This window comes from Aquila chrysaetos, chromosome 12 (assembly GCF_900496995.4).
Source record: "Aquila chrysaetos chrysaetos chromosome 12, bAquChr1.4, whole genome shotgun sequence".
NCBI lineage: Eukaryota > Metazoa > Chordata > Aves > Accipitriformes > Accipitridae > Aquila > Aquila chrysaetos.
The window spans coordinates 31337904-31361874 of NC_044015.1; the positions used below are offsets into that span (position 1 = coordinate 31337904).

A 23971-nucleotide genomic window follows, 5' to 3' on the forward strand; every position below is an offset into this window, starting at 1 on the left:
CATGAACGACTCCATCAGCAAAGCTGACTCGAAAGGTTCCTGACCCTGGATACTCAGTCCCATCCCTGCACTGTAGTTCACACCACCCTCTTCCTTCAGCCAATGTAACCACATGAAGAGATACACCGTAGGCTTGGTCAGCAAAATGACCCCCACTAAAAGCAGCAGCAACAAGCTAATCTTTGCTTAGTTGGAAAGGAATTGTTTTATTGTTTTTAAATGCAGATCACTATGTTATCCTTCAGTTGCCAGCTCTTTCTTGTTACTCTCAAAGCCACCCTCTGAACATACCTCCTGCCACCCAACCAGCCCACCCTACACCTTCTCCTGCCTTTCCCCACAGCTACCCAAGCGGTCCCATTCACTCCATTCAGTGGCTGTCTGCAATTTCTCCCCCAGGCAGAGGCTACCAACCCCCTCCCGCTCTTGTGATAAAGAACTGCATGCACAAGGGTCGCTAACACCATCAATCCTTCTTCATTCATGACCTAAGGCTGATCTCAAACCAAGCCTCCAGGACAGAAGGTTGAAAAGACCAACCCATTGCCACACTTGGAGCTGGTCTGAGAAGGCAAGCATCCTCCCAGCCTGTGTAACTTGCAAAGAAAGAATTAAAACAGTAAGATAAAATTAAGCAATGGTATAATTTACTGCTCAGAATTTACTAATATGCAACCTAGGAAGAGCACCAAAGGCTATAAACATTTCAAGACACTTCACTGTTTTATCACTATATTAGAGAGTACTTGCCTTTTAACACTTATTTAAGAAAATAAAAAACTTCTGAGCAGTAGTTTCCTGTAAAGACATAAATTAGCATGTTCTAATCAGCCACAGTAAGTGCAGTACAAGCATCTTCATGTCAGAGCTATACAGACCAAAGCCTACATGCATTTTTACCTATGTTCAACACATTTGCGGAATGATCCAAAACTGGAAGGAGAAGGATTAACTGATGCTCTTGACATTAACGTGCAGGTCTGAGATTCAGCACATGTGGCTTCAGCTCCTTTCTCTGCCTCTGCCTGCCTGCACAACCATAGGCATATCACTTAACCTCACTGTATCTCAGCTCTGTAGCTATGAACAAACAGTAAAAATGCTTCTTTGGTTGCCGAGATTAATTCCCATTGTGCTTAAGAGCAGGCAAACCGGTTCCATACACGGAGGGAGGCAATTTGACATTTCAGAGGAGATAAACCACACTAAAGAGCTTACATTACAAGGGTTCAACCCTGGCAGACACCAAGTACCCTCTTTTCCACTAAAACCGTCTCCTGCAGTCAGCAGCTCCCTCAGCCCTTCAGAGGCATGTTACCCTCGCCACCCAATGCCACAGCAATGCAAGTTGCTTAATGAATAGTGGCAGTTCCATCCTAGGTGCAGGATGAGGGCCAAGCACTAAAGCAGACTACACCAGGTATCTGAATCCATCCCTGGAGCTGTTAAACTTGGAGGATAGCTCCTTGCAACAGGCTAAAGGAATCCTCCCGCTGAGCACTTGGAGGCCCTAGGACCGTGTGCCTAACGAGGCTGTATCCCCACTCATATTTTAGCTTGGCAGGTCTGGTGCTCCTTTCATCTTTTGCTTCAGGTAGCTCTCTTTAATTAATAACATTTCTGTGTCGACACAGGGAACTTTCCACCCAGAATGAATGGCCCTCTCTCATTAGAACCACGACTTGTCATGATGTATTCAAGAGCAGCAGTGTGATTCATTCCCTTGTCTGGGAACGAGGGGTGTTGCTGGGGGGTGGTGGGGGAGAAGAGTCTCTGTAATGAGTGACTGATATTTGCTGAAGTTGATATGCGACTCTGTCGGCTTGAACTGCCTTGTCAGGACAAGCCTTCAGAAAGGTGATGTTCCTACTCAAGAGGTTTTCCTCATTAAAGAAATTGCATCTTAACAAGAGAGAAGGGGAGGGGTGGCAGGAGAGCTGCTGTCTCCCCGACTCCAGCCTGGCTCACACACACCGAGCGCTGAAAGCCAGTGGATCCAAGCGCAGCCAGTAGAGGAGCAGTGCTCCATTTGTGAGCCCTCTCGCACAATGGGCTCTCTCCAGCAGCGACCAAATCCCTCCAGCAGGGACTCTCCTTCTGATGGTGCACCACACCCATGACAAAGCCTTTGGTGGCATGGCCGAGGACCTCGACTCATGCTGAACGTCCACGAGCCCTTCCCAGATGTTTGGTGTCCTCTTCTGGGCACCCAGCTCCTTACGACTAGTGCTCCCTGCTGTCAGAGCGAAGCCAGACAAACAGCTCTGTGATCTTCCAAGAAAGCTCCAACGTTCAAGAGAAACAAGTCTGTAGCCACACAGCGCCTCATTCCCTGAAGATCCCCGAGCCAAGCAGAGGTTTCACAGGTCCTTTAGCAGCTAAGTTTCCATCTTGAATCCTGCAGACTCAGATACCGCTAGACACCACCAGCAGAGAGCAGTACCTTGACAATCACTATTCCTCTGGTGTTTTTCTTTGAGCTAGGAGTGCTATACATATTGTAACTCCTGGCTTTGACAGGGCTATTTCCCCACCTTGTCCCCACATCCACCATTTACAGGCTTGTAGATTCTTCGTCTTTGTTCCAGCCACTGCCCCCCATCCAGTTTGCTCACCCCACTGTGCCTCCCAGTGCCCTGGCACCTACCAGTGGCACCCACTGGAAGCACTCACAGTAGACAGCCCTGTCCAGAAGATACCATGTCTTAGCTCTTCAACAGCACAGGCAGATAGAAGCCAAACTAAATGCCCAGGTCATTGCTGGAGAAGCCAGGAACAAGGCTGCATGGTTTCCCACCGAGAGCTGAGCTAAGGACAACGGAGGACAGGAACTCCGAACCTCATGAGACACTGGGTAAGAGGACTGCAGCTTGCTTCACAGGCAGCTCTGCAGGCAGCTGTCATTACCAAGCAAGCAGGAGCAGCAGAGTTAGGAATGGACCTGCCCCAAGTTGCCACTGCCTAAGCCAGGAAGCACTGCACTCACCTCATTGTCCTGAATTCCTCTGGAACCTAGTGGGGTTTCTACCACGCAATTCTTCCATCAACACACTCCTCCAAACGTGGACAAGCAGCACCACCTCCCCGCCCACTGCCCCAGTGCCTTCTGTGTCCCACGTGTGGTCTTGACACAGTCGCAAAGGGCACTAGCTACACTGCAAGTCTTGAAGGGAAGCACCGGGTGATTCCCTGGAATACCTCCTAGATGTTCCACATCTCTCAGGCTCTATCTCCCTGTCTGAGCGGCCTTGTTTCAGCTCTCTGCCTTCCCTCTTTAAAAAGAGATGCTCAGTTCTGCTTTGCTAAACCCTATTTGGCAATGTGTCTAAACACAGGCAAACTTAATTAGTTCAGGAGGGAGACTCGGCATTTGTGGTGACGGATAAAAGTAATGGGAAATGAGACAAGTCAGAGCTGGCAGGGAGTCCTCACTCAAGCCTCATTCACTGGCACGGCGCTAATCAGATGTGACGCTCCACGCTGCGGCACCCAATCGGCGATGGAGTGGCGTGATGTGCTACTCACCAAGCGGCTGCAGCCAGACTCCCGCTATCCATGTGGCTGGAAACACGAAATGTATTTTCTGCTTTGCCCTGGAGACGCTTCAGGATTGAATTCTGAAGTTAATGGTTTAAAAAAAATTTTTAAAAGGAAGAGGGAGAAATGAACCACTCGCTGCAACCTCATGGCCAGGAGTGGAGTCTTCTTTTCCAGCTGACTAGTGAGGCACAATCCATGCGAGAGACCACTGCAAATGGCGAATTCAGTATCTCTGCTCCAGAATTGCATGACCTGCTGAGCGAGCTCACCCCACAACCTCTTCGGCTCACCAGAAATGGGGCTCATCTTTACCTCTATTTTCCCACTGTAGAGCTCTGAAGCAAAAAAAAACCCAACATCCAGAAGGCTGCCCACTCCATACAGACACCAAGTTAGGATGTCATTATCTGGGAACCTTGTCATCCCACTGTGAAAGTGATGGAAAGATGGGCTTTGAGCAAAGATAACTCTGTTCCTCACAGCCATCACCAAAAGTGGTAAACTGGACTCTCAGAACAGCAATACAGGAGTAAAGAACTGAGAAAAGAGAACAGATGAGGAAGTTTAGCACATCCCTGCACCTGTCTTTGTGCTGGTCTCTAATAAAAGTTTAAACATAATATATGAAGAAAAATAAGCCTCACTTCTAATTTAAACCAGTAACACAGGAACTGGCAATATGTATCAGCTCTGGACACTGCCCCAGCAGAGACCCAGATTTTGACTCAAAAGCTTGCATACCACACTCCTGTCTGAAGCACAGCAAATTTCTCATCTCCACTAGCGCCTGTGCTGCTGTTTCGGTCCTCGTATCTCATGTCTCACTAATCATACCAAGAAGAGGCAAGGAGCTGCCACTCTACAAAGACCACTCTGCAGGGAAGAACTGGTGTTGATTGCTCCCAGGCTGTATGCACTTTATTTAGGCTTCCGACTTGAGGAAATCAACGTCACAGTGAAAACCAAGTAACACTACTAACGAGTTGTGGATGTCAGTTTAGCATTGGACATGTCAAGCCCATGCTTTACCAGTGTGATAACAACAGGAGTCTTTATCCAGCACTCTGAGGAAATGAAAAGCTGAAGCGAGATTATAGGAATCGAAGTGAATTCAGCAGAATATGACACTGATCTGCAAATACCTTACAGATTACACTAATCTAATTCTTAGACATTTAACTCAGTTTTTTTGAATAACATTTTTAGGTTGGTAGTCTAGCTATTTTCATAACAAAACACACACATACACTGACACTTGCAGATCCCAGTGCAGGTCCCCACCTGGTACTCTCCAGATCATCAGTTGGGTGACTGTAAGATGACCTTAATGATAAGAACACTGATGAAGCATACCAGACTTGGCTTGTACTCTCTTTCCAAAGACTACTCTGTGATTCACATCCAGTTACTGTACCAAGATGACAGAGAGAAAGCCTTGCACATGGAAGTCAGGTAAGGACCATTGCTCGATTTGGGTGTACAGAAACAGAGTTCCATGTATGCGCTCAGAAATATCCATCCCTTTGGAAAGTATATTGGATAAAAGGGAAAACATCACAAAGCTCCAGTTTAAACCTTCCTTTCTTGGGGTTCTGAAAGGATTCATTTGCTATAGGGAATATCCTACACAGTGATCTTCCACTATGCCCAGCATCCATCTGTCTTCTTAAACAAGCCTCCACTCCCAATTACGCATGGCAAACAGCAATTTCCCTAAGAAACAAAGACTAGGGACAGTTGGAGGCTTGTAAGGACAAAGACATACGCGCTACAGGCAAGCATGGAGCAATGAAGCCCAGAAAAATCTCCCTCCCCTTCCATACTCACATCACTTTCAAATCCCAGTCTCCACAGGTCACAAAAATCGACTTGACGCTGGGATCTAAGAGGCCTTCCTTCGCCATCCACTCGTCAACCCTCTGAAAGGAAGGCAAGAAAAGGGGATGAGTTTTGCAGAGACAGGCCGAGCCACAACAGTTAAACTCAGATAAGCTGCTTGCAATCAAGAGAGAAGAAAATTGTGATCTTATCCACCCTCTCCCTCTCTCTCTTCTCTCTTTGCTTGCCATCTCAACAACAGCACGTTTGGACCTTTGAAGATTTCTGATAGGAGACATCAGGCAACCAGAGCAGAGACGATCTTATCAGACACCGCAGCAGCTCTGCTTGTGGAGGGATGGAAGTTGTGCAGCGTTAACGGGACGATACAACTGCACTGTTACCTGGCATTCCTCCTCCACTTTTCCTCTCCCTGTACCAAATGGGCTCATAGTGAGCATAACTTGTGTCCCCTCCAGTGAGAAGAAAACACGGGCGTCCTGGGATACTACCCCTCACCTACAGCACTTCTCACATACTCCAATTCATACGCCTCCAAGGGGATATGGGAGAGGGGGAGAAATGGAAAAGCTGGGCACACACAGGCACTGTGCGGCAGTAAGAAACAAAGCTACGCGTCCCCTTCCTCTCCAGGCTGGGTCTCTCCTTCCTCCTTACAGTTCTGAGGTGGTGCTTGTGCAGGGTACACTGTGGATTTAAAGTGAATCCACTACTCCTGACCAACTTCCCACAGGGACAGATGTTCTGGATCCACTTCAGAACGGGCCACGTTAATCTGGAGGATGCACGTCCACCTCAGGGATTAACCTAGACTAAAACGGCGGCATAGACACTTACTCCAGCTAGAACTAGCAAATGTCATGCCCAAAATCTTCCAGTGGCAGGTGACAGGCAATCCGCTACTATTATGCAGTCTCACTAGCAGCATTTCCAGTGCTTCAGCAAGAGAAATCCCTCCTCTTTTCCCTTGCTCGACACCTTCTGCTCCTGAATAAACTAGCACGCCCCAGAAGCTGCCTGACCTGAATCTCATTTTAACCTAGAAACATGCGGCTGTATGAACACCTTTTCAGTCACACAAAAAAAAAAAAAAAAATCTACAGAAATGTTTCCACACTCATAAGAAGCTCCCATAGAAACAGAATGAACCATTTTCTATAACAGTCCAGCAGCGATGTACATTCACCCATCCAGGCAAAGAGGGCTCTCCCTCCTGGGGAAGCAGGCACAGGCATTCGTACGCTTACGGACATGCACTGCTGCTACGTGCTCTCTGGAGAGCACTGGGGAGCGTTGGGTTTGCATGGATGCAAGACATCACCTTCACAGAGCACTGTCTTCAGCCTCGTGTCACTGCCGCAGCCTTTCCGGCAGAGGATGGCGCTTCTTTCTGCGAGTTATTGTACAACAGCCCTCTGGAGTAAAGCTGCCCTCAAAGCAGCATCCAGCCTCTCAGCCACACTTCTGCCTCCCCTGGGCTGCCAGGATCTTCCAGCTTGCCCTGCACGAGGCTCCCCGGAGCGAGGGACAGCAGTGGTAACCTTTCTACACTCCCTGATGTGAGCCCCATGAAGTGCTGTCTCCATGGAGGATTTTAAAGTCTTTAATTTGATTTCCTCAGATAAGCAATTGTTGCAATTATTCTGATTAGGAACAATTAGGTAACACAGCAGTGGAAATCCTGACAGAAACAATGCATCGAACACCAACCTGCAGCCCAAGCGGGCTCTGCTTGAGGAGGTTTCCTTCACTATTTGACTACCAACAAAAGCTATTGATGGAGAAATACTTCCAAGCTAATTAAGCCCTAAATGCTGTAGGAATTCAACATTAAGCAGATGGCATTATTAGGGCTATATCTGCATTCGCACATCCTCCAGATTAGATTTAGAGGCATTTTCTTTCTATACTACATGTATTATTGAGCATTTAAATAGGTAGAAAAAATTAATTTAATAAAGTGCTAAGGGAGGGGAAAGAAAATGAAGGCAGAAGCTCCCGGAGCAGTGGTCTCAAGCAATGTCTTGGTGCTTTAAAACTGGCTCAAGCAAGAATCGCCTCTTCTCCTATCTACTGGCAGGAGTTTGGATATCTTGTCAGCACCCTTGACATGAACAGCTGGAGATGACAGATCAATGGTTCAATACTCTCAGCAGCATGTCACCAATGTGACAGCAAATGTTATTCTAATGAAGCTGTAATCATAGTCAAATTACGCGGTTCGATTCTCAGCAAGGGGAGGGTGCAGGGAAGAGATGAAGAGGGGACGACAGGACCAGAGGTCAGAGTTCGGGAACTAAAGGTTACTCTGCTTACCTCAAGCACTTGCTGGAGGCTTGGCTGCCCATCCACCATGCCTTGAATAATCCCAGTCAGCTGAAACGAGAGACAAACAGAAAGCAGGCATCAGAGCAGCACTCAAAAGATCATTAGAGAGGTCTCCTCTCCTGTCCATCTCGCTGCAACCAAAACATGCTCCCGTGACCCACATGGACATTGCTGAGAAGCCATCCACAGCAGAGTGACCCTGGCAGCTCCCCAGCCATGGGCAAGGGCACAGCTTCATCCCAAACAGAAATGTAGGCAGGCTCCTACCGACACCACAAAACAGCAAACTCTCAGCAGGGCAGGATCTACCTGGGGAGCAGTGGTGCCCTCCGCTTCATGTACTGGCACGAAGCCCAAAACGCTGCCCTTTTTCAAAATGCATTTTACCAGTTTTGATGTTGCCTTGACTTACACAGGCAGCAGTAACTACCGGGGTCTCTGGTCATCCCCCTGCTATTGCGGTGACACCAAAGTTGCACGGTGTTAGATTAACAGAATAGACCACTATTGGTAAGTGAGACCCAGAGTGGACACAGTCAACCTCCTCTGTGCTGGGCAGCCAGCATGCACGCTTTCCCATAGTCCATCACAGCACCTCTCTGCATTTCAAAATTGTATTTAAAACAACTGAACAAAATCTGAAGAAAACCACTTTCTTCCAGCACCCTAGTCTACTCTGTTTTTCAGGAGGTTCCTTAGGAGCAGGTCCTGCCAACAGATAGTCCTACTGACTGTACCCGGACCGCTTGGCTGTTTAAAGCTAGACACACGCATAAAAAGATGCAGTCTCATGGGCCTCTGCCTGTGTCTGCCCAGGATAGCTTGAGGCACATGGAAAATAGATAATTTTTCTGTCTGTCTTCCAACTGACAAAACTGTCTTTTAACATATTGAATATCGGAGGTCAGTAGCTTGCCATCAATGCACCCAAGTAATTAAAAAAATCATTATTAAAACAAGTGCACACTACAGGATTTCACTTCATGTGGCACTTTCCTGAAGCTACACATCTCGCACGTTTTCATAAAGTAAAGGTCAAACACAGCCTAGGAGCATGCCCTGCTGCCTGCACACACATCCAAGCCTCCAGAAGCCACAGCGTCCAGTCAAGACATGCTGACAGCCCCACCACCACCCAGGAGTAACTCTTCTGCGCAGACCAGCTCAGCCTACTTGTAAAACATAAGCCCTCTCACAAACCACAGGGCTCTGCTTTATTAAATGTGTGGCAACTGAAAGAAGCTCAATGGTTTCTACCTCTCTGTTTCTTTGGCTGCTGGCTTACAGCACTGAACTCAGAGGAAGGGGAAAAAAAAAAAAGAAAAAAAAAAGAAGAGAGATTAAACTCCAATTAAACTGTAATTACATTTAATGAATACCAAATACCTGACTCACTGAATAAGCTGTAAGTAGAAAGATTATTTTCTCATAGTGACTTCCATGGAATGGTAATATATACCTTTTAGGGGAAGTATTTTAATTTTAAGAATGCAGAGTTCCTCTAGGTGGGTTTCTCAAGTTCATCAAGCCATTATGAGGTGGAATTTTAAGGAAGTGGAGGGACACAAACACTCTTTTATATTCCAGAAACTGTTTTTATATTAATCTGTATTTTAGTTGGGTAACAGCTGCTACCTACAGACTTCCCATGCTCTGAGAGACAAACAGATTTGAGAGATTAACGCATGGCTTTTCAGAGCAGTTTTTAAAGCTCACTGGCTTGTTTTTTTTGCTTTTCTTGCCATCTTTCTCTCCATGCATTTGCCTGGCAGAGGTGGACAGCTCACCTACTGCAAAATGTTGGCTCTACCTCTCAGAGGGCAGCTCAGATCAAACCTCTGGAAGTGTCTGGAGATGAGCTTTTGGGAAAGGATCATAGAATAGCTTGTGTTGGAAGGGACCTTTAAAGGTCATCCAGTCCAACCCCCCCTGCAATGAGCAGGGACATCTTCAACTAGATCAAGTTGCTCAGAGCTCTGTCCAACCTGACCCTGAATGTTCCCAGGGATGGGGCATCTACCACCTCTGCAGGCAACCTGTTCCAGTGTTTCACTACATTCGTCACAAAAAATTTCTTCCTTATATTTAGTCTGAATCTACCCTCTTTCAGTTTAAAACCATTATCCCTTGTCCTGTCACAACAGGCCCTACTATAAAGTCTGTCCCCATCTTTCTTATAAGCCCCCTTTAAGTACTGAAACGCTGCAGTAAGGTCTCCCTGGAGCCTTCTCTTCTCCAGGCTGAACAACCCCAACTCTCAGCCTGCCTTCACAGGAGAGGTGTTCCATCCCTCTGATCATTTTTGTGGCCCTCCTCTGGACCTGCTCCAACAGGTCCGTATCTTTCCTGTACTAAGGATGACAGGCAACCTTTCAGTATCACGGCCAGCACTGATGTAAATGGCTTCTACCCCTCCAGGCACCTTCAGGACTGCATCTCTTCAGCGCCGCACCCCGATGGCCATGGGAGGACAGGGTGAAATGGCCACATCCAGACATTTCCCATCAGGAGGAGGGAGGGACAGGAGGGTGGACACAGAGGTCCCACCAAAGAGTCACTGCTTGATCTTGCCCAAGACTCCTTCCCTCCTTCCTTGCCAGGCCAAGCAAAGTACCAACTTATCCACAGAAGAACACATCGCCAAGCACACACGGACACAAGATTCATGCTGCAGAAATCGCACTCACAAATACAAAGGGATATACCTGCTCCATGGGTACATTTCAATACAGGTCAGAGAGTGCTCAAAAGGGACCAGATTTCTACTCTCTCACCCCTTCTGATCCTTTCTTATCAGTTATGTCCATCTGTAACACCCAGCCTAGTGCATTGGGTTTCTGCAGCATTATCTGGTCTTGCAGCTTTGATAAAGTATAAAGACATAAAACTGCACAATTGTAAAGTTTCACTGGCGATCCCAAGAAGCACATGGTACTTGGGAACATAAACAAGCTATAAGACATTTATTTTTTTGTACTTTTATTGTCTGTTCCTTCAGGGAAAAAAAAAAAATCAATAAAAATTAATCATAAAAAGAGAGCAAAGTACCATGAAAAAACCTGTACAAGCACCTTTTGTGTAGAGGAAACCTTTCACTTAAGCTCCTGGCATGAACTGTCTTGGGCATCAGACAAACCACTTGCATCTTCCAAAAGGGCATGATGAGCTTTATGAACCTGACAACAGCTTTTAACTACTTCCAAGCACTTTCCGCGTTCTCTGTCTAAACGTTCAGCACACCCCTCATCATCACGAAGCCTTGTGACCTGTTGTTTTACAGAGGCAGGTCAAGAGAAAGGGGTCCAGAGGAGGGCTACAGAGTGAGCCAGCACTGGAAGACATGCTTCTAGCCATTGGTGTGGGGAGTCAGAAGAACCTCCTGTAGCCAGGGGAGAGCACAGACACACCAAAAGCTATGCAAAGGGATGCCTTGAGGTTGACCACAAGCCCTCCACCCTTGCAGGCACCCTTCCCATGCTGTGCTGTCTTCCTTCTTGAAGAAGAGGGATGTGAGAGGTACTCCAGACCCAAGGATTAACATCGAGCAACCCCAGTAATCCTCCCACACGGTCTATACCAAGCAGTCCTATTGCTTCCTGGCAAAGGCAGCAAGTGGAGTGGAGAGGGAAAAGCAGCAGCACAGCAGACAGGCTCCCGTGTAATGTCAACACCACTGCTTTTCCTACAGAGTTTATCTGGGAAACCATCGTATTTCTACTCCAAGACAGTTTGCTGATTACCTAAGCACTTGTCTCTGGTGTACAATCTGATAATCAGGCCTGGTCTTTCTTTGTAGACAAAGAGGCCAATAAATCTCACCCTTTGTAAGTAGAGGTGCCTAGACAAAGCCCTTTACTGGCATTTAGCAAAATGGGTATTTTTCAGAAAACATAAACCAGCTGAAAGTCAATGGCAAGCGTTGGAGCTGTGCGGGCAGCAGCTTTGCAGGAGCTGGACACACAGCACGTCCCAGCTGTGTCCCCGGGGGTCTCAGGGGAACCTACACTTGCAGCACAGGGCTGACCCCTGCCCCTGCCTAGCAGGAGCCACTGACCCCACAGGTCTCTACGTAGCCACTACAGACTCCAAATATGGAGTGGCTGCAAATATGAAAGGACATTTTTGCAGTTGTTTAGTAAGGTCCTCACTACGACCAGCTCACCTGTGGCTCTTAAGGCAGGGTTTCAAAGTCAGCCTCAGATATGGGGCCCAGGGACAAGCCCAGTTACCCCTCCAGCACAATCCCACCCCCTGGACCTCATGGCAGCCCCTGCAACAGGCAGGGGGACTGCCAAGCCAGGAGGGACAGGGGCCATGCTGTGAACCGAGCAGCACAGGCGCAGTGGGGGGTTGACCAGGAGCTGGTGGCTTCCAGGCTAGGGTTAAAACCAGCTCCCAACTCAGGACACAAGACACCAGACCGAGGTCAGCAGCAGAGGCTGCAGCACAACGCCGCAGCTGGGACACTCATGCCCATCCTGGGGACTCCTGCAAACGCACAGGCAGCACACACACACAGCTTCACTTGCTCAAGGGCTCCATGCAGGGGAGACAAACCTGCAGAGACAGCAACAGCTGCTCCAGGCTCCTGTGAGCAAGGGAAGATGGAGAAACCAGCACCACTGGTCCCATTCAGTCCATTCTGGGTTGAATGTCTTGGCCACAAGCTTGGCATCCAGAGAACCTCTCAATGTCCTCAGGCTGCAGCAGGCTGGAGGCTCCGTTCAGCTCGGACAGTCACACCAAGCAAGTCACGTAGACTCTTGTGCAAGAACAGAGCTGCAACCTTTAGCAGCGGGGGGAAGGACGCAACAGAGGAATTTCCAGAAAAAGGAATTTTGGTGGGAGTTAATGAGTGAGACGACTTCTCTCTAGAATTTAGATGACATGCAAAACTGACAATTTGGGCTCTACTCTGGAAGATGACGTTGCTTTAGCAAAGATCTGGTGCAAGCTGTGAGATTTATCACATTTGTACAAGCATATGTCCAGCAAGTCTCATGGGGATAAGGACAGCCAAAGTAGTTGTCCAGCCTTCTAGCATTAAGGTTGCAAAATCGTTTCCATTATAACCTTCTGTTTTCACACATTTATAGCTTTCTGAAAGCCCCTCTCCTGGGAATAATGTTTTCTGTGCTTAGTCTTTTTTTCTTTTTTTTTTTTTTTTAAGCTTAAATAAAATACCTTCAGATGGTTTTTAGTTACAAGAGAATAAAAAAAAGTATTTGTTTTTACAATGTGGAAATATGGAAGGCGCTGGTTGGTCCTGGAGGGGACTTCACCTAACACAGAGGAGTCATTTTTCCATCAAGTTAGTACAGGCGGGACAAGCACTTCAAGGGCTTAAACCTGCAGCCATGGAGGTCGGGGAAAACATGCCACGGTGTCGATGATCCCAGATGAGACAGGGACAGAACGAAGAGCTTGGATACCCTGGTTCCCACAGTCAGTACTGTAGTCGCTGAGCTGGACAACATGGAACCAGTGGAGTGACAGGAAAAAAAGCCCAAAGCAAAAGGAACTTAAACTTTGTTTTGATGGTTACAACAGGGAGGAAGAACGTACTTGCAGAAACAGTTAACTTTTTGTGTTAAATGAAAAAAAACCAAAACAAAAAACCAAAAAAACAACCCCTCCCCCCCTATTCCTTTGAACCCTCAGGGACTGCATTTACCACCTTCATCCTCTTGTCTGTATCTGGGGAAAGGTGGCCGCAGCTCAAGAGCAGCTGTCCTCGGCAATGAGAGTAACCAAGTAACAAGAGGCCACTTCTCCAGCAATCATTTCAAGTGCGCCACAAGCACGACATCAAAAAGCAAGTCTTAAAAATACAGCCATGGGTTATCCTACCACTCGGAAGGACTCATCAAACCCCAACAGGCAGGCCCACAGGAGAGTCATTTAGAGCCTCTGAACCATGCAGCCGTACAACACTTTATTCCCTCAGACCATGCTCTCTTTGACCTTCCCCACCAAAGAGCAGCACGGCAAAATCATGAAGAGCTCACAGAGAGGCTACAGGATTTTGAGCATCAGCTAACACGAGTGCTTTTTATTTTGTGGTCACCAAGTGAGACGTTAGTTAGTCGTAAATACAACTATTGTAGTTAGCAGATCATAGCTAGAGTTACTTATGAATCCGAACTGAGGCATTTACATGCTACTGCAATGACAAAAAATGATTCCCCTTATCCTTAACTCGAGGCTGGCATGACACGCTGCCTTGCAGCCGCACTGTGAAGCTGCAATCCCAACCCCTGGTGCAATGGAAACCTGCTTCCCAGGGAGACTCTTGGAGCACCAGGGAACCTTTGCACTTTACCTCTGTACAGAAGGGCGTAAGCTGGGGATGCACCACAGGCTGAACATACATGTGAAAGGTGGATTCGATCTCCATCGTCCTGCCATTCAGCTTCAGGATAGGGAATTCGATGATTTCCTGAAGAGGGCAAAAAGAAAAGCAGCTGTTCATTTAAAACAAACAGAAATGAAGCTGGAAATGATCCCACGTAGCAAGCTGGCTGTAAAAAGAGGGGCCTGACAGTCCCAAACAAAACCAAGCCTAATACAAAGCTCTGCAATACAAGCGGAAAGTGGTGCCGAAGCACGGAGTACATCCAACGCCGTGAGCACAGATGACGGTGCCAATGCTCATCGCAGCTGGGACGGGCAGCAAGGAGGTCTCTGTGCTCAGTGCTGCAACTGCACACATCACTGCCTGAGCTGAACCTAAGGAAGATGGTCTAGCACCACTCGCACGCACTACCCAGGGAACATGGAGGTATACCTGCAATGGGCTCACATCTGTTTAGCAAGGACCTCCCAGGGGCTGCACCCTCCCCAAGACCAGTCCCGTCCTCTCCACCTTGCCATCCTTTTGGAGGACAGACAACAGGAGCTACTGCATGAGGCACCTCCTTCCCAGGAGCGGCTGAGGAGCACTGCTGTCCTCCAGCAGAGTAAGGAGAGGAGCTGGAAGCACCCCCCGCCCCCGGCTCCATCCCTATGGGATAGAGCACAGTAGCAAGCCCTGCTTCATTTTGCTCTTTGTAGCCAATTTATGCTGATAGGGAAATAAAAACATTCCTTCATCAGAAGAATGTTCAGTTATTTGAATAATCAGCAATCAAAAATTTACATGGACCTGTTAATAAAAAGTTTAAACAAATCCAGTTGCGATGGATTTCTCAATTATTAAAAAATATATATGAAATTAAAAAAGCCAACCACTGAATAAAAGCGATAAAATCCTTTGTGTTCACCCCCCTCCTTCTCCACTCCCTTTCCTCCTTCCAGTTTAATGTAAGAGGAGAAGTGACAATTTGTTTGGTGTCTTTAAAGAATAATTTGTCTATGTTATTTAATAGAGATGCATGGCACCAAGGTTCTCGAGTGCAAATGAGCCTGCTGAGTGATATCCATGCAACAAGCCTCTCAAATCACTTCTGGAGAGAAACAGAGAGAGGGAGAGAGAATAAAAAAAATATTGCTTTTTAATATTCAAAAACAGTTTGCAAAATTTAATCAAAGCAGAGCAAAAGCTAACATTTTTACCACTTTGACATTTTTATTAGCGCTTTCATAAATTTTTAAAACATGAATGGAATTAGTTTAACAACAAAAAAAAACTGCCTGAAAACATCTGGAAGAGACAAATAAGAAATAATAAAAAAATAAAAAAAAAAAAAAATCCAACTCCTGTGAGTAAAATTAGCATGTGGAAAATGCAGCCGCTGCAGAGGAACTAACACAGTTTTTGGACCCTGGCTGCAACCCTTATGACCTGCAGGCGGAAATTATCGTGAGGTCATACATATGAGCTGATGACATCACCACCCCAGCAGGCAGAGGGAGGGCAAGTAGCTGGGTGGGTAAATGGAAAGAACAAATTCTTAAATAGACACGAGAAACACCCAATTTCCATAGTAGACAGAGCCTGTGGCCACAGCAGAGCAGCGCCCTGGAGCAGCAGGCACGCAGCCCAGACCAGGGCACGTGGGGAGCACGTGCCGCTGAGATGGAAAGTTAGAAAAAAAAAAATTAAAATAAAGTGTTAACAGTGCTGAAGTGCCCAGGTGTAGACACCGAGCAGTCAAGCTGCAGAGGATGCAGGTCTTAACCACATCCCCACAGTCGGCTGTGCCACACTCTGCGTGTGCTGTGCCGGCTAAGGCAGAGCAGAGGGTTGGGCACATCCTTCCCCATGGCCGTACCATCCCACCGGGAGTCACCAAGTTTCCCCACGAAAGAGACAAAACTCAACCCGTGGGCTGGAAGGGGAGGAAGACACAGAGGCAAAACACCTGAGCATCGCCCAGATTGCCTGTTGTGGTACAGCCAAACTCACCAGCTTCAGCCACCCAGGAGGACCCATGGAAACACGAGAAACTCAATCTGAGTAAGAAACACTGGACACAGTTGATCCTCCTTTCAAAAGAGCTACCACAGATAGGCTCTGAAAGCAGCAAATTTCTGTTCGGAAGGAAAACAGACCGCAAAGTTTGAAGCCAATGGACAGGACGTCATAAAAGAGCCAAGCTTAAGCCCAGGATAACACCACCCCATCCTTCAAACCCGGCTGGGGCGGCTCGTTGCCCCTTAGGACTGCATCCCACCCAGGGGGTGACCACGGAAGCGGGCAAGCCCACGGCAGGGTAAGACGAGTGTTCCCCCTCCTGGAGAGGGACATGCACCAGCTGGATTTCACAGCAGGGCTGCGTTGCAATGCCGAGATCGGTCCTAAGGGACCAGAAACATCCTCAGGGGCCATCAAGTGGCTGGATGCAAAGCGAGACTGAAAGACAGCCCTGCCGCTGATCTGATACACAAAGGCGTCGCTTGCCTTCCAGAACCAAAGGCAAAAAGCACTTCCAGGAGGGTCGGATTAAGACAGACAGAAGAAATAAAAAGCTGTACTAAAAAAATGTGGAAAATTTAACAACATCCAGAATTACTGCAGGTCTGTGGGAAGCGTGCGGCCAGGAGCGGGGGTGGAACCCCAGGAGGGACTTGAGCATCTTGGGAGAAAGCGCAGCCGCTCTTTCGGGCTTATTTGGTCAGTTTTTGAAGCCAGTGGTAAAGGATCTTTCCCAAAAGGCTGTTTATCTGCACGCTTCCTATAGCGGAGATTTTTCCAGTCTCTGGCAGTGTTTGCTCCACTGGTATCTAAGGCAACAGATACCAGCCCCATGAAATCAGCCCCACTCCTCACTAACGACGTTAGCCAGTCCTGCAATGAAATTTAACCTGTGACACTGCTGTACTTTTCATTTAAACTTTCATTTGGAGAGAAGCAGTGTTTGGAGACCCTGCAGTTTGTCCTGCTAATAAAGACAAGTGTTGGGACCTTTAAAGGTGCCATTCATCTTTTGCCTTTATTAAATTCAATTTTCTTAAGCCCATGATACATCATGAAATTAAGAGTTGACATTCCTGCAGAAACAAAAATATCTATCAAACATAAACAGAAAGGGGGGAAAAGAAAAAAAAAAAAAAAGAGGCCTCTATTACCAGGAATTTATGGCTTAAAGTTGATCTGTTTCCACTTTTTTTTCCTCTCCCCCCCTTTTTTTTTTTACAAGCATATGGTTTGTTTTAGATATCCAAAATGTTATTACAGATCTAGAATTTCATTAGTAATTATTATGAAATGGTGAGCACTTACACACACACACACACACACACACACACACACACACACACACAACCCCCCAACAGACCGTGATGAAGGAAGGCAGCCGGGCCCTCTCTCACGTTTCACAGCAGCCCGGTGAGCTCAACACGCTCAGCTCCATCTCCACCATCAAGAACCTTCACTGCTTCTTCCCAGGTGGGAAAGGTGGAGGAGAGCGGCACAAGGGAATTAAAAGGAGAGGTTCACTGACACTTCCTTTCTTTTATCAGTCTGATCATCCATAAGCATTACCTTGAGATCCTCACCCATTTCCACCTTCAACACTGACTACGCGTTCCAACTTTGGCAGTGATTTGTGCCAGCAGTATTTGGGGCTTCTAAGTCTTTTTTTTTTGTCCCCCACAGCTTTTCCTTATAGCACAACAAGAAGTTATGGATGTGCTGAAATAATGCTGAGGGTGTCCAGAGGCTGCAAATAGCCGCAAGCTACCAGAAGAACAAATGTACCCATTTGAATTTTGCGAGCGCTGCAATTAGGTATTTTATTTAGCACTGCAAAGTAACTTGAAAGGAAATCCAGGATTCAAACCACCAGCAATAAATAAGCAGCTTTTTATTTTCCTTTCATTGTCATGAAAAGTTGAACATGTTTTCTGTTGAGAAATTCTGCACGCGGCTCCCAATTACAGGCATTTGCATTTATATTGTTGGAACACAGAGCTTCTAAAATCAATATTAACACGCTTAAAGAAAAAGACATCGGCACCCTGTCCCTCCCCTCAGCTGCGCCCCCCAACACTGTAACAATAGGAACCTACAGAGCCGGAGGCTTATACATATCCATTACCAGGTCCATTCTCTTTACAACGATCTTGCATTTATGATTTCATGGTACTTCAAGCAAATCTATGTGACAGCTTGCTTGCAATTTTTGCCTTTAAAAAAAAAAAAAAAAAATTCCCAAAAAAGAGGTTCCAGGCGGAAGCCTCCCATGCAACCTGGCTGTCCCAGGCCAGTGGGCTGAGCAGCAGCAGGCTTCAGGGTAACTGTGGAATGACTAGGGACTTCATTTAAGAGGGATTTGAAAAATTCATAAGGGCATGTGAAAGCACTGCTATAAACGCAGCCTCTCCTTACCCAACCGTCCTAAATGAAACTCCCCTCCCCTTAACACCGGAGCAGGGATGCACAAATTCAGCTGTCTTGATCTTCCTGCTAATAAAAGAAATGAACAAGCACACAACTATACTCGCTAAATAATTTCCCGTAACGGACAGATCTCTGGAGTTCAGAGAAGAAAGCACCTGAAGTTACACTAATTCCCACAGAGGAATCTTTTCGCTTATTCTTTTGGATCTGGGGAGCACTAACATCATTAGAGGAAAAGAATACAGTGCCCAGCAAGAATTTCCCAGCTCTCACAACCTTTTAATCCAGAAGCCTACATACCGAGTGGACAGGGCACGCTTCAGGACACCGAGTTAAATATTTGAGTAAGACCGTGTGGCCTATTCAGTTCAACAACTACCAGAGAATAATTTATCCCTTACTCCCACCCCCATGTGAAGAAGTTTAATAAACACAAGAATAAAAGATGCCCATAAAAATCAGAGCTGACTGTTCAAAATGCAATAAAAACAAGCAGAGGCCGTTGAGAGAAAGGGATTTTTTCCGATAAGGAAAAGCATAAAACTTCCTACCAAAAGACCCCTTTACACCTTCAAAAAAGGTAAGAGCAGAAGAGGCAAGGGAGTCTCTGTGGAGGGACACAGCACCAGCTCATTTTGTTCAGGGATGCTTTTTTCCCCCCTCTTTAAAGAAAAAAAGTCATTTTATGCACAAGGAGCTTATTTCTTAAACAAACACTCGTGTTTTTGATTTACACCACGGGCTGCTCCTAAATAATTTATGGCGGGTTAAATTTATTGCACAGCCCTGGCCGGCTGCAAATTCGAATTGCCAAATAATTAGATTTTAGGGCAATGCTTATAAATTATCCACCGATTTGTCCGGACTTGTTTGTCAGTTGCTTTGTGCTTCGGGTCATCTTTGGCATTTCGCTGTTTGTGTTTTAATTGCTGATTTACACTTTGACAGATGAGAGTTGATGCCTCCAAGATCGGGGAGGGGGCGGGGGTTGAAGAGCAGGAAGAATCAGAGCTTTTAAAGCCTTGTGATTTTCCTTTTTTTCCAAGGCAATTAAAATCGAAAAGGGACATAGTAAGGACAGCACTAGCCTAACAGATCTGCCTCCCCAGTTTCCATTCTCTGCCTTAATTATTATTTTAACTAAAGCTGTTTCCAAGTGAGCAGCCTTGCACTGGCCCTCAGGGGCAGTAACGAAGATGACCTCATAGGTCTTTTCCCCACTTCTAAATTTTTATTAAACTAACCAAAACAAGTACCATAAAGGCAACACCTCTGCAGTGGGGGACAGCAGGACTTCTGCTGAATCAGGGCTATGCCGACTTTCCAAAGGATGTCCACCTGCACACATGGTGAGGAGTCTCTCAGTGCTTCTGTCCTAGGTAAGTTACTCTGTGTACTGATTAACCCCATCAAAAGGTCTTCAGGGAAGCCACTGACCCCCAAATTTCTTTTTCCAGCACTACCTAGCTTGAAGTACACATATGCATATACCCAACAATTTAATACATTTAAACAACTGTTATATCCTGGAAAAGCATGAAGGGAAATACACATCAAAACAAAAACACAAGAAAACTGGCAGGAATATGGAAAGATCACAAAACACTGGGATAAGATGATGTAAAGACAAATTCTGCTGCCCAACCATTGAACATCCAAGGTTTCTTCCTCCCCCTGCTCTTACATGAACCTCACTGCTGACCCCCAACACTCAGGCACTGAAGCCTAATGTCAAAGGCTGGATTTCCTCAAAGATCAATTTTGTGTTGCATTTTGGGTTCTGCACTGGCATCAAACCTGGCTCTTATTTCCAGGTGCTTCCTTACAACTGTGAGGGTGAGGGACCATTTCTCTTTCTTTAATAGAAGCTGAAATTCCCATCTAATCACATGCCTCCAGGAGCTTGAGCTTTAAGAGAGACATCTAGTCCATGCACCTGCCTGAGGGCAGCATCACCTCCCCCTAAATAATTTCTGACTTTGTCTAGGCTGTTTTTACAGACTCCAATAAGAGAGACTCACACGCTCCCCAGGCACTCTACCCTCCTGTTTCATTAGTCTTATCATTGGAAAGTTTTTCCTAATGTCTAATCAGAATTTCCCTTGCTGTAGTTTAAATTCATGAGCACTCTTCCTACCCACAGCAGATGCAGGCCAGAACATTGCCTTTCTCATTTTTGCAACAGAATACCTCATCTTATATACCCCTCTTGTCACTGCACTAAACGCAACCCCAATGCCATCCAGCCTGCACTCACAGTTGTATTTTGCAGACCCCTGGTCACACTCACTGTTTCTCTTCTGCACCCTCTTGAAATAGTCTCAATTTTTTTTTGCAGTATGGAATCCAAAGTGAAACACCTCCTCAGCTGAGGTCCCTTCTTACAGGGCCAAGAAAAGGAGGATCCACATGTCTTGCAAATGACATTTCCCCCCTAAATTTATCACTGTGATCTTTGGGGCTTCTTTCCTACCTGCCATTGTACCTGAAATCTTGACAGGTGGCTCACAACCCTTGTCCTGCCATCCTGAACAAAACTGTTGGTAGTGATTTGCTCCCAGGCTAGTTCCTGCCTCTCACCATCAGCATCATCTTACCTGCCAAAACCCACAAAGCTATTTTGATCTTTCCAGCAGCACCCAGACATCAAGAGTAAGGCACAACCTCCCTCCTCTTTCCACACTTGGGATGAGAAATATAGACCAACAGACATCAACACCTCAACTTCTTTCTTCAAGCACTACTGACATATATTTAACCACCCAGAAAATCTCCACCGACACAGCCAATAACAATTCAAGCTTGACAGTTTGGGGGAAGTTTAGTACTCAAACCACATTAAAAACAGCACACACACATTTCCAAATACTACCTTTCCATTGTAAGATGACAACTAAACTATATTCTTTTTCACGTCCACTCCTTTCTACCGCAGGCAACCTGTGCAGTCCTTGTTGCAGAATTATCAAATCATTTCAAGACTCAACCTCTTCACCTGATATTGAGCAGCACAAATGATCAATGTTCCCAGCAACACTAAAACATCTGGGATGGGTAGAAAGGGCACGCTAGTGCATGTAAATGAACACCCAGGGTTTTACAGACATCACAACTAGCTGCTTGTGACAGCGCATTTCTGCCTGGCAGAGAGGAACTAAATAACATAACGAAGAGCTATTTTGCCAGCTAACAAGTGCACAGACCAACAAAGACAACACAGGGACGGTTGCACAGCCAGCTTGGCACAAAGGGGAAGAAAAGCACAAGGCTTAGGCATGTCCTGTGCCCTTCTCACCAAAAGAGCTGAGCTGCGCTTTCTCTTTATCAGGAAGTTTTTGTTCAAAACTAAGAAAAGACCACCTTAACGCAGCAAAGACCATTCCCCAGGAACCACAGCAGCCTGAAAAGTGGCGTCCCTGTGCAGTGCTACATAGATGCCACACCGTGGAATAATACTGCCTGTTTTTAAAACATTGTTCTGGGAGGGATGCAAAATACACCCCCTGCCTCAGAGGCTGCAAAAGAGCAGCAGGCACACACTGATCATCAGCGACCGTACAGGGCCATACACACGGCAGGACAAGCGCAGCGAATGTACAAACCTGTGGCAACCATTTCCTTCACTTCAGAAATGCACGTGGTGTGAATATTTCCAGCAGCACACGTTACCCTCATCAGCGGCTTTACGGAGAGGCGAACAAACCTTTAAACACGATACAGCAGACTTGCACATTCCTGAGCTAGCTGGATCTTTTCTTTTCAGGGTGACTGCCGCTCAACTACTTTCTGCTGTAACAACAAGTCTACTTAACTTTGCAACTTGTCACTTAAACGATGTGTAATGTTTGCACAGCTAAGGATACAGCGTTCAAACAGCACAGGTGGGGAATTGCACGCCGGGATGCATAACTGATGTGGGGTCTCCACACGCTGCGAGGGAAAGGGCAACATGACTGATTGCTTTAGAGTAGTCATCTCATCGGCCTGTCAATAACCAGCCGAAAGCTAAGCAGGTTGGGTCAGGTTAGGACTGCAGCAATTGGCCACCTGAGTGCCTTGGTATTTTAGGCTTGTTGCTATAATAATGCTGGGTTTATATCTTTAAATAAGAAATTGCTTTGAATTTTTTTTCATACATCAGATGTCTTGCCTGGTGGTCTCGTGGTTGTGCTCTCCAGGAGATTTGGGTTCAGTAACTGTTCATGTTCTCTAGCTCATCGGGTTTTAAATAAATACAGCTAATTCTGTTGCCTGAAGCCATAACCCACCCTGTCAGATTCATATGGGTCACAGCAAGGTTGTCCCCACTTACTGGGAGAATGAGGGAGGTCTCCAAGGCAAAACGACTGCCACGGAGAATGCAGCTTTTGAGGGTTACACCACACCTGGTGTCTCAGACTCTGCAGAAGCCTCTCCGAAATGCTGGTCTTCTCTCTACATCTTTTAAAATAAAGACATTATCCTCCATATTGGTCAAAATAAGATTTCACAACAGTCTAACAGAATTGCAAGGAAGCACATGACATACAGAAAATATGATTATAAAAGAACGGCATCTCTTTAATTTCAGATGCACCTTGCAGGATGTTGAGCTATGGATATTCATGTGCTCTCTGCAAAATTTTTAACTGTTCAGAGGAACTAGCTACAAGGCCTCAAAAAGTTTTTTCAAAAGATTGTTCAAAAAATTAACGCAAACAGAAAAATCCATCTGAAACAGCTTTTATATGAACTATTTCCTGCCACTCTAGGAACTTAAAGCATTCTGACATAAAAAGAATGGCATAACAATAGCCATAATTGGCAAAGAGATGATAAATATTTTTTTTTAACTTACTTTTAGGAAAAAGAAAAGACTTTAAGTCACTGTGTTACGTGCATTTTTAATGGCATTCCTCTAGAAACAACACTGTAAGAAGCTGAATTGAGAACGAGGTATTTAAAACTACACCCAAGCCTAAGCTGCATGAAGACAGGTAATTGCAGATTAATATTCCACTGTAATACTTATGCACAAGAGTGCCACGTTAAAGTTGCCATGGGAAACAAGCCTGAGTTTCTTCACTTTTCAGCAATTCACGATCATCCTTAATAAAGGTTTTGGCAGGTGATTTCTAATGCACTGAGCTTTACAGCCACACAAAAAACATGCAAGAAGAAAGCTGCTACGCAGGGACGTCTAGATAGAATAGGCAGGCACATCTCCATTATCCACCTCTGGGTAGGATTGTGACAATCTCCGTTACTGTGTGAGCCACCTTCTGCATTCCCATCGTGGCCTTCAGCTAGGATTGCCTTGATACAGGCTCCACAGAACACCGTTTCAAAAGCACACAGAAGATGCCTCGCAGCGGACCAGCAGTCCCTCCATAACCTCCTCCTGCAGCAGGTTTGTGATATCAGGGACATATTCCTCCTAGAAAGTCCTCTGAGCCTAGGCTACAGCTCCCAAGGTGGCTTGCCTATCCCCTATCTACTCAC

At 46.2% G+C, this 23971-nt stretch overlaps 1 protein-coding gene across 4 annotated transcripts in view; it reads right to left on the reverse strand.

Moving 5' to 3' along the window:
* ERI3 (ERI1 exoribonuclease family member 3) overlaps nucleotides 1-23971 on the reverse strand; it is a 136227-nt gene that overhangs the window by 97670 nt on the left and 14586 nt on the right. For all 4 annotated transcript variants that reach the window (XM_030034018.2, XM_030034020.2, XM_030034019.2 and 1 more), the window contains 3 exons: nucleotides 14030-14146; nucleotides 7696-7755; nucleotides 5368-5459 (listed from right to left, as the gene is read on the reverse strand). In XM_030034018.2, coding sequence (XP_029889878.1) covers nucleotides 5368-5459; nucleotides 7696-7755; nucleotides 14030-14146 — 269 coding nt within the window. The remainder of the gene's footprint in view (nucleotides 1-5367; nucleotides 5460-7695; nucleotides 7756-14029; nucleotides 14147-23971) is intronic.